Source organism: Gambusia affinis, linkage group LG18 (genome assembly GCF_019740435.1).
Source record: "Gambusia affinis linkage group LG18, SWU_Gaff_1.0, whole genome shotgun sequence".
In the NCBI taxonomy this organism is placed as follows: domain Eukaryota; kingdom Metazoa; phylum Chordata; class Actinopteri; order Cyprinodontiformes; family Poeciliidae; genus Gambusia; species Gambusia affinis.
Window position 1 is genome coordinate 7331076 of NC_057885.1, and position 11560 is coordinate 7342635.

At 43.9% G+C, this 11560-nt stretch overlaps 1 protein-coding gene across 3 annotated transcripts; it reads right to left on the reverse strand.

The window, feature by feature from the left end:
• Window positions 1-554: 554 nt before the first annotated feature.
• On the reverse strand, window positions 555-11415 carry tox4b (TOX high mobility group box family member 4 b). 3 transcript variants are annotated; one of them, XM_044096942.1, is made up of 9 exons: window positions 11282-11415; window positions 7201-7269; window positions 4861-5148; window positions 4521-4781; window positions 3458-3793; window positions 3291-3371; window positions 2145-2786; window positions 1910-2064; window positions 555-955 (listed from the first exon to the last, which is right to left on the reverse strand). In XM_044096942.1, the coding sequence occupies exons 1-9, from the start codon at window positions 11285-11287 to the stop codon at window positions 898-900; spliced, it is 1896 nt and encodes a 631-aa protein (XP_043952877.1). In that variant the 5' UTR covers window positions 11288-11415; the 3' UTR covers window positions 555-897. The 3 variants fall into 3 exon arrangements, with proteins under 3 accessions (XP_043952877.1, XP_043952876.1, XP_043952879.1); XM_044096941.1 differs by lacking the exon at window positions 11282-11415 and adding an exon at window positions 8879-9608; XM_044096944.1 differs by lacking the exon at window positions 7201-7269 and having other exon boundaries at window positions 11282-11410.
• Window positions 11416-11560: the final 145 nt, after the last annotated feature.

The following is an 11560-nucleotide window of genomic DNA, read 5'->3' on the forward strand; positions in this document are numbered from 1 at the left end:
ATGTATTCCCTTTACAGCAAATGCTGCAGTTAGAGCTGGTGTGTTTATTTCATACTGATATTTCTAATTCCATCCAGAAATGATCACAAATCTTTATATGCAAACTGCGCAGCACACGTTCCAAAAAGCTCAAATGTACAGGGCCGAAGCAGACGTTAGCACCCGTTCTGTGATTCTGACCAGCAGCCGCTCACTTACGGAAAGTTGGTCAAAAGTTGTCTTTTAAAAATGTGTTTGACAGAATTCCATGTCTGGCAGGTTCCCTTTTCACCCGCCACGTTTCACTCCTTCTGGCACGATCTTGAGATGCTTTGCGCTCGCCGTGGTTGTCGGCTCCCAAATGTCTACATTAGCGCAGACGACAAGAAGACCGAATCGTCCAAAACTCCCAGAATTCATTCACAATGATCCGTCGACCTTGTATGAGTAAAGGGAAGAGCACAGATGAATAAAATAAATGCATCAGCAGGTCCTCCCTCGCCCCACACATGTCATTTTCCTTATTTTTTCTTTTCTTTTTTTAAATAATTAAAAACACCACCATGTTCATATAAAATGTTCCTCGTTTTATCAAGTTCTCTTTTCTTTTCTTTTCCAATTTAATTCAATACATGATCAACATAAAATACGTGGAGCAGCGTTAGCCATCCGTCCTCATCCGTCTCTGTGAACGAATCCAGTGCTTGCAAAACAGGAAACCGGAGGCGACTTCCACCCTCCTGCCACTGTGAGGTCTTTGTTCTTGTCCCCGAGATGATGCGAGTGTAAGAAAAAAACAAAAAACAAAAAAAAAACAACGAACCATTTACGAGCCGACACCTGAGTCAGTCACACGTGTTTTGTTTTGCAGTTCATTTGTAGTATTTAGTCCCGTTTGTGTAGCATGGTTTCTGTTCTCTATGTGACGGTGGTGGAGTTTGACCCTCGGATGGCGCACCAGGCCATGAACACGTCTCTGTGGAGAAGAAACAGCGGAGAGAGTATTGAAAATAAAATACGATTAAAATGACTTGGTAGTCCTGATACCTTCAGCCGGAATACATTGAAGAAAACTTGCATCAAACTAATTCAATTCCCCAACAATTAAAAAAATGGACGAAAGTAAGATATGACTCTGCAGTTATGGAGCATTGTGTTTTGCAGAGTTTTGTTGTACAAAATACATTTATTAAAGGTACTGGAGCTCATTCGCTCCTAGTGTTGCACCTCAGATTACACAAGACATCTCTCTCTCTTCTTATGAACATTTCTATCCACACAGGCTGCAAAAAGACCAACATAAAGACTGAAATAGCCACGACTCACCAGCAGATGGCAACAATGATACAAAGACCAAGCAGAAATGTTCACTGTTCAGTCCAGCCAGAGGATTTTGGGACTTCTAGAAAAGGTAATGCTTCCCTGAGTGCTACGTAATGTAAACGTTTTGTGTGTGGGGGATCTGTCCAAGTAAGCGAGTCCGATGAAAATTGTGCAAAAAAAAAAAAAAAACAGAATCAAAAGATCCTCATGCAGCAAATTTCCCCAATGATCCCAGAGTGATTTCTTAGGAAAAAAATATTTTGCCAACCAGAATAAAGGAAACTTCACTTGTTTTCCAAGATGGGCTTCACAAGTAAAAATCAGCCGATCACTGATTTCTCAAAATTAAGGAAATCGGCACCATAAATCGTCTGGCTGATAAATTGGTGCACCCCTAAATTAAACATACATATTTACTTTTTTGACTCTGCATTCTCCAGTTAATTAATCAATAAAACGATTAATCGCAGTTGATCTTGATTTAGTAAATTAATCTGATTAATTGCAATTAATCTCAAATAATCAGATTAAGTCAATTAATCGTGATTAATCGCTTCAACCCTAAAACAACAAATTGATTTATCTTTATTGCGACGTGTGTAAATACCTGCAGTGTGTGGCGACACACTCGTTGCTGCAGTACTCCTTGTCCCAGTCTTCGCTCTCCACCGCCGGCTTGTTGCAGCCGGCGCGCACGCAGATGGTCGGTGCCTGCGCGGCGGTCACACTCAGACCCGGCGTCACGTTCACCTCCACCTCCATCTGGAGCAGCGGACAAAGTGACAAAAACATCTAAACCATGCAGAATAACTCGGGGACTCATCAAAAGAACTGCAGCATACCCCTTCCTCCGCCTCCGCCACCTCCTCCCCTGACATCACCACGGCGTCCGATTGCCCCACATCCACCGTCACGCCCGACGGGGACGTCAATTTGCTGCCAGTGTTGCCGGCTGCCGTCACTATGATGGGCGCGGCCGAGTCTTTCTGCCGCGACGAAGGAACCACTTTGATCTGCAGGGGAGGCGGAGCGGTGGCCGCGGCAGCGCCGCCGCCCCGAGGCTTGGCTTGCAGAGGGGGCGGAGCCTGCTGCAGTCTGGGCGGCGGCGGGGTGCTCTGCATTTGCTGCAGCGGGGGCGGCTGGCGCGGCGAGGAGGCGGTGGTGCTGGTGATGGAGACGCCGCCGGACGGAAGCGGCGTCTGCTTGATGATGATCTTGGTGACGGTGGGAGGGTTAGGGGCGGGGCTCGGGGCCGGGGCCGGGGGCTTGGCGCCGGTGCGGGACCGCGTGGTGACGTGAGGCAGGTCCAGGATGATGTTGGAGGTGCAGATGTTGGTGATGGTGTTCTCCTCGGGGTTGTAGTGCTGGGACCTGGAGGGTCGCGGGGTGGAAGTGGAGGCGGGCGTGACGACCGGAGGAGAAGGAGGAGGAGCGGGGGCAGCGGGCGGTGGCGACGGCTCGGTTTCCATGACTTCAATGGGAGCCTGAGGAGAAAAGAGCTGCTTACAAAATGCCAGATTTTTTTCTCATGTCGCCTCAAAACCAGGGATGAATCTAACGATTACTTTAGCTATTGATTAATCATTTGTAACCATTTAAAAACTTAGCACAGTCTGCATGTTTTTCATTTTAGCCTTTTTGCATACATTAAAAGATGCAAATAAATAAATAATTCAATTCCTTCTTTAAATGAGTTAATAAACTTTGTATTGCTTAAAATGTGAAAACAAAAGTCCTCTAGTGAACACTTGATGCTCTACATCTCAACAATGTGAAAAGCTCTATTTCTAGAGTTTTCTTTTCCTTTCTAAATGCAAAATTTAAGTATTTTTTTTAGGAGTTACTTACTGCTGACTTACTTATTAGTATGTTACATCAGAAAATGTCCTTCTTTTGTGTCTGCAGTTAATAGGTAATTAGTTGAGCATCATTTCAATAATCGATTAATCATGATTAATAGTTTCAGTCCGAATCCAACGCAGACTTACTTGGGAGTTTTTGTTGGCTCTGTACTCTGATAGAGCTTTCAAGTATTCCTTCTTTGCTGCATCATTTTTCCTTTTGTAAACCTGGAGGAAAGCCAAAACAGTCAACACCACGAATCAAGTCTGATTCAAATATTCTGCAGCATCCGAGAGACAAAAAGTCCTCTTACTTGTTTCTGTTCCTCTCCCAAACTGTCCCACATGGACGCCACGATCTTAGAGACTTCTCCGAACGTAGCGTTGGGGTTCTGGCCTTTAATGGCCGCCTGCGTGTCCCTGAAGAACAAAGCGTAGGCCGACACTGGTTTCTGAGGCTCGTTGGGGTCTTTCTTCTTCCTCCCCTTTTTTCCTCCTCCTCCTCCTGCTGGTGCTGCTGCTCCTCTCCGTCCGACGGCCGAGGAGACGCTGGACGTGGACGCAGAGACGGGGCACTCCGACATGGAGGGATCGAGTGAGATGACGGCGGGCGAAACAGCCAGAGACACCGGAGACTCGACTAGCACGCTCTGATTGGGTGGAGGAAAACAATAATCAGTCTGGAAAGTTCTGAGATGAAACTAATCACAGGATTTCCTCGACATGGAATTGATCGTGGCGCTCTGCCACGACAAAATAAAGGCCACCGCACCTACTTTTTAAAGTACTCCAGTGTATTATAAGCCTGGCGGACCACCAGGCTTTAATCGCCAACCAACCAGGCGGAGTGTCACTGGTTTATTTTAAGTAGGGTTTTTTTATACACTAGTAAGTAAAAATGGATCGAGCGAGTGTTGGTGCGCACAAATTACACCCGATCGCTGGCCTCACAAATTACTAACCATAATCAGAGTTGGAAATGAATTTAAATATCATGAAACGTTAAATTGACTTCATCTAGTTCCAGCCTGACTGACTGCTGTGGACTGCGCTGGTTTCAGGAGAGAAGAAAATCTAGAGACGACAACCTGAAGTAGAGAGAAATGGTGAAGGAAAGGTTTTTAAGAAAGGTAAAGTTGAATGTATTTTTAGGTTAAGGGTGTGAAAAAGATCCTAATGATAACGCATGTGGCATCTGAATGACAGTAGACGTGCTTAATATAGTTTGGCCTTAACGCATAATGTTTAATGACGTCTTGAAGTCTCTTTGATGATGGTATTTAATCAGCAGCATCATGACAACCTCCCAGCCCACCATCGCCTTTTATACAGAATCCCAGATGAAACCCTGGATCATTTTAGAAGATTCCGACTCACCCGTCTAAAGTCGTCCATGTCGTCGTCCTGCAGCGAGCTGGTGGGCGACGCCGTTGCCGACAACGGATTCTCGGGCGATTGGGGTCGCTGCAGCATGTTGCCTCCTCCTAGACCGAGCCCCAGCTGAGCGCTCAGCTCTGATTGGTCGATAGTGGTCAGCTGGTTGGACCCCAGTAACCCTTGGCCCATGTCACCCAACGGGACGTCTATGGTCACCGGAGATGAGCTGCTGAACTGAGACCCAATGGGGTGGCCCAGATCCTGAGGAACGGATGTAACCGACGGGAGTGAACAAAGTAGAGAAGATCTTCAGAATAACTCTTAAAAAAAAAACCCTCACCATCCCCAACGAGGAGCCCAGCAGAGCGCTTCCTCCCGACTGGTTCATGACCCCCAGGGTCAGGTGCTCCAAGCCCTGCGAGGGAGCGCTGACGTAGGGGGCGGCGAAGGACGGGTCGTCCCCTTCCACCACGGCGTTCCCCGGTACCACCACGCCGTCTGAGCCGCCGGCGTCCGACAGCTCGCCGAAATGAGACACCACGTCGGACACGGTGAGCGCCGAGTCCGGGTCCAGAGAGATGGGCGGGATCTCGAACTCCTCATCGCCGAGGCTGGGGGTGTGGAACGTCTGGAGGAGAGGCGAAATGGCAACAAGAGAAGGCAAAAATGTATTTATTTTGGTCAAAAAAAAGAAATAAATGTAGGTATTTTTCTCAAAAACCAAGATTAGTTCCATCTCTGCGTGCAATATCGTAAAACTAGCCGTCGTTGACCGAAGAGAACAATTTGAGATGTTTAGACAAAAACGGTTTTGCTTAAACCTTAAAACAAACAAAAAAGTTATTCAAGTTGGAAACTTGAATTTCCTGGAGCAGCGCCCCTACAGGCCAGGAGGGGAACAGGTTTTTCAAAGGGTTTGTATCATTTGACAGTGCAGCAGGAAACTGAACCGCAGCAGCTGAAAATGTAACAAACGTTGCAATTTTTTCTCTCAATGTAACCAAGTCTACTGAACTGTCAAGGGTAAAAACTCCAATTCTCAATCTCACACACACACACACACACACACACACACACACACACATACCGTATTCAGTCCTTTCTCCTGCTAGTACAAACCATTCTTCCATCACGTGCAGATTATTTCTAGATTCTTGGTCCAGAGCCCTAAACGGGATTTTTTTTTTTTTATCCAACTTTTACTGAAGGTCTGACAAATCCCCCCCACTCACACTTTGATTAGTACAGAATAGTACAGCGCATCAATTAAAAATCTCTCTGCTTCGAATTGCAAATGTTCACGTAATCTGAGATAAAAAAATACCATATCTGCAGAGTAAAAAATATGAGAAAATTCATGAAAACAGATGAAAGCCCCTGAGAAACAGAAGGAGACTACGTTCAGAATGGCTCAACATTAATGTCTCAGTTAAACCACACAAATACCTACAAGTGTGAAACTGAACAGCATTAACTTGAGTTTACTCTGCAGAAAGCATAAAGACCTCATCTGGTCTCAGATTTATTATCTTCTAAAATAAAATTAACATGTTCCTTGGTCATTAAAGAGCTTCGGGTCTGAAGCGACATCTTAATACCCAGAGAAGAAGAACATAGAAGCCACACATCTGAGTCTGGACTATGGAAAGTAATCAGGGTTTCCCCTCAGTGTATAATTAGCCTGGCGGCCCGCCATGCTTTACAAACTGGACACAGGCTGACCCGCATGTTTATTTACATCAGCTTACTGTGAGTGATAATGTTGCTTTGGAGGACTCGAGGTAGGAGTTAAAACCCGCCGCGTTAACTCTGGTTGCGCAGCTCCATCAACAGCAGGAACAACTTGTAGTCGCAAATTCAAAGGTGCGTTGAGGGAGCGATAAGATTTATCTTTGTGAACAAAGAATTACATGAGGTGTTTACATCTCGACACGCTGCCCAGCGTGTGGCTCTGTCTTCCCTGTAAAGTTCACGTCTGCGTCCCCGATTGGTCAGTGCGTTAGTGGTTAACGAGCCAGCGCTGACCTCATCATGCAGGTTCAGCCCGGTGAGGAGCTTTCACGCTCGCCTAGTTCTGGGTTTAAATAGCGTTTCACTGAATTTCCTGTCTACTTAACATCTTTTTTTTTTTCCCCCACCAGGGGTCTTTTTGTGGGCTCTAGTGTCCCTTTATATGACAGTAGGCTGACAGGAAAGGGGGATGGAGAGGGGGAAAGACATGTGGCAAATGTCGCCGGGTCCGGGAATCGAACCCGCGACGGCCGCTTCGAGGACTGAAGGCCTCCATATGTGGGTCGCGCTACCCCATACACCCCCACAGCACGCCCTACTTAACATCTTTTAATACAAAAACACGGTGGACCGCCTCGGCGCCCCGACCATGGGGCTCAGCAAGTTTTCTGGGGGAGACGGTGAGCGATGCAGAGTGTTAAAGTTGTGGGGTGAGAAAACACCTGGGACAGACATATGAAAGTAATCCTCAGGTGAGAAAGTGTTGCAGCTTTTTCTACGTTGATCCTAACTTTGTATCCGAAGACTCACACCGAGTAAAATAAAAATAAAAATAAATAAAAACAACATTCAGATTTGGCTTTTTGAGGCGTCTAAAATAGCTTGGGAGCGTCAGGATAAAAGCCGCGGCTTGTTTCGATCATTCGCACACGGACGGCAGGCCCCGTACCTCGGAGGAAGAGAGGAAAGGATGGCCGGACCCGGGAATCGACAGGTAGTTTTCGCTGCCGCCAGGGAACTGAAACACACAGGAGAAAACGGAGTCAGAGGCCGCAAGTTCCCCTTACGACAAACTAATCCTGACTTTTGTTTTTCTTTTTTTACAGGAACCAAAACAAAAAAGAAAGGTGTTAACTTTGACTTAAAGGAACACAGAGTGGCCACCATCTTGGGGGGTGCAGAGGGGAAGCATATTGAAAACACCCACCATCTTTTTTATTTCATTTTAATTCAGCAAATTTCAAATATTGAGATATTAACGTGTGTGATCCTGCAAACAACTGCCTGGATGCAATATTTCCAAGTATATTATAAATTAAATACCATGAATGCAATGTCCACATGTCAAACTACGCTGCCTGTTAAAAAAACAAAAAACAACATAGATTAAAAAAATCTATGCAACAGTTGTGATGGTCGGTCTGGTGACAGCCTGCAGGATCATCTTAAGACATTGGAAGACCACAAAGTGTCCCGAGCTAAATGAGTGGATTAAATCAATGACGGATACAGCTTCTTATGAAGTCATGCTCAACAACATGGATGGGAACAGGGACATGGAATGGGATAGCTTTTGGGACTCATTGAAAAGAACTATGGCTTCGAGTAATGTATCTGGATGAAGTCTGATTTTCCCGGACAATTACCTTTCTCTCAACTACTGAATGTTTTTGAATTGACACCGTAACATACATATAATATATGACTGTACCCTGGGTATTGGGGGGCGGGGGGTGGTGCACCAGCCTTTTTTGTTTTGTATTTGTGTTTTATGTGAGATAATATTCAGAAAATCAATAAAAATTTGAATTACAAAAAAAAATAAAAAAATCTATGCAAGAGCCTCCTAACTGTTATTGCGAGATTGTTTTTTCGTTTTGTCTTTTATCTGGTGAAAAAAAATTAATTACTCCCAACGTGACAGGGCTACTAACAAGTTTTCCAAGACCAAATTTACCAGGATGATAAATAGACCATTTTATAAAGACAATAGCATAAATCATGATCTTTGAGTTTATTGATCTCAAAGATCAATAAACTTTAAATTCAAATGAAGATTTAACACTGGAACTGGAAGACATTTTAACTAAATAACAAAAACAACAGGAACCTGAAATAAAATGACTTATGACGCATCTGTACACAGAATTGTCCTCCAAAAAAAGGGGGGCTAGTTGAGACTAAAGCAGCAGACTGAAGACTTTAGTCACCCAGAAATCCGCCGGACATTGATTTGAGTCTTGTCTATTACGGCATATTTGTGTGCATAAATGGCTCAGTCAAAGTCCAGGTTGGAAATTTGCAGTATAACTCGAAATTTGCTTGACTTAAAAACTCGCTCCATGTTGAAATAATACAAAACGCGTTGAATTTTATAGGTGTAGCATGACAAAAGGTTCATGGCACCATGTGAAATTTGTCCTGCTCCTCGGAGAGTCTATATTAAAAAAACAACAGTGGGTTAGCTTTTGTTGTTTTAAAAAGCTAAACAATAACAAAAACAAAATACCTAAAAATACTAACTAGTATTTCACTTGGATGTTTAACTTTGGTTGTAAAAACAGGGCCAAGAAAAAGTGACAGTGTTACTGACTGCTGCAGGAACTGTCTGTTTTGTTTCCTTTCACCTTGCTGTCAGAGTCAAATCCATTGAAGGCATGCGGGTCCAAGAACTCTGGATCAGCGTCGTGCTGCCCGGTTCCGTCTGTTAAATCCGAGTAAAAATTGAGGTCCATGTTTTCAGCTGGGCCTTAGCATTTACCAATCCCTTCTCTTTGTTTGCTTTTGCAGTGAAATGTTGTGGAAGCCTCCTCAGGTAGCTGCTAATGGGGATACCAGTTCCTCCCTCCGCCGCCGCCACACTAGCTATATCTGCTGGCTCCGTCCGCACTGACAGCTCTGCTGCTGATAATGTAGGGGAAATACTGGGCATGTGTTGCCCCCAGCAGCCGTGCCAAAAATAACCCGTCCGCTGTGTGAGGCTAGCCGCCGGGTTAGCGTGGCCGTTAACCGTCTTTCTTGCTGACTTGTCCCACACCGCGGCTTTTAGCCCCTTTAGCCTGGCTACACCGCTACCGCAAGGCTGCGGTACTCAGACCGCCACCGCCAGCCCCGGAGCCCGTCTGTCCGTCCGACCGACCTTGGGCGTTTCATTCGGACTCCCTCTCAGAGTATCTACCGATAGAAATGTTAACGTAGCCGCGAGAGGTGTGGAGGAACGGTTCAAGGTGTCTGACAGGCGGAGGAACACCGAGCAATCCGCCGTGTCTGCGACGTGTTAGCCCGGGCTAGGATGCTCAATGGATTCCCGAGACAAGGATCAGGGATGGAAGGCTAAAGTTAAGCGGAAGAACAACCGGATGTGAGATGAAGGTTTCAAAATAAAATCGAAAAGGTCACTTTTTTTTCCAAGATCAAACAATACGCTCTTTGGCCAATTTATTTGGTTACATCGGCTAACAAAATGTGTACATTAACTTAAACAAATAAATGTAGAGAAAGTCACTTTCTGGGGTTCAAACTGCATCAGGAATCAGGACAAAAATGAATTTAAGCGACTTTGAACCTGGCATTTACACTACGCTGGCTGTCTTTAAGGGTTGGTATTTCCATGCGCTAGATTTTAATTAACACGAGTTACAACAAGATTTAATTTACCTTTAGGATCCATAAAGTATTTTTGACACTGAATTTAATCCCAATTGTCAATGTGACTATTTTAATTCCAGTTCTAGCAAGCTGCGTGAACTGGACAAACAAACACCAACAACTCTGCATGATGCCTCGCCAATGCTGAAAAAAATACAGAAGACATCCAGCGACAGATTATCACACTACCATTACCATGTTTGAATATTGGTATCATTAGCATGATGGATTGAACAAGTTCCACTTTTGTCTCGTCCATTCACAACATATTGTGCCAAAACTTTTGCGGCTCATCAAGATGCATTGCAGAACATATATGACTTTTTGCAGGGGATTTTCTTGTCCACTCCGTCTTACTGTTAACTAAAAGAGGCAGGGAAAGGTATGGGATCCTTTAGATGCTGTTTTAGTTTCTTTCATGATCTCTTAGTTGAGAGGTCAGTACACTCCCAGAGTAATATCAGTAGGCCAGTCACTCCATGTTTTCTCAATTTGTGAAAAGTGGCTCTCACTGTGGCTCACTGGAGTCCCACAAGTTAAAAATTGTTTTGCAACCCATTCTAGGCTTACTTTCTTATCTGTTCTTGAATCCTATTGGATAAGAATGTGATAACTTTTGGCCTACATCATGTCACATTTTACATAAGCTGCTTCTTATAATTTTAATCAGACCTGTGCTGGGCCTAAGTGTACATTGGATTGTCCACAGTTAACATATGATTTAATTTTCTCATTTAATCTTTTACTGTATTCAAATCTACTTAAAGATCTGAAACATTTTTGTAGAACAAAAAAATGCATATATATTTTACGTGTCGTTTTATTTTGAAAGCTAGAACCGGAAGTCGCCTTTCAGAAGGTACTAGAGCCAGATATCCCTATGCTACAAATTGACTATGGCTCGACAATAAATTTGAAGGAAGATATTTTTTCAGATTCCGCTTATCGGAATGCTTTAACAATTTGAAAGTTAAACAGGAGTATTAATTAATCTACGTCCTCATTGGATCCGTGCTAACATATTTTGTGATTAATCCAAAAAATGTGTGTGACCGGTAAAAGCTCAAATAAGATAACTTACTAAGGCTGGCCAATCCTTAATAGGGACTTTAATCATTTTAAACCAAGTTCAAGCATCGGTAACAAGTTGTTAAGACTGAAAGTTGTGTCTACAGACCCCCAAGTTCGCTCTTTAATTGTAAAAGCAGTTTAACTGGATTTTAAAATAGCATTTCCAATAAAGTGACACTAATAAATCAGATCAGACCAGCTGATCCGCTCAGCAAGGCCATCATTGTGATTGTGAAGACCAAACATCCTGTGTTATAGTTTATTAATCTTATATTTCTACATGAAATATGTTCAAAACCAGCTACTCTTACCTCCATTCTCACCCCGAAATCTGAATCACGTTTTGGGTTTTTTAAATCCCACTTTTAAAGCAGAACTTCGCCCACAATTTCCACCAATATAACATGGCACCGGCTTCCTGATTGTACGCGTTCGTGGAAGTGACGTCGTTAGGCCGATAAAGTATGTCAACGTTTCAAAATAAGAGCAAGACTGCGAATGATGTTAAAATGTAAAGTTTCAAACAAGTGAGATCCGATTAAGACTATATTCTTCGCATTATTTCAAATTAAAAAATATATTTGGATAAA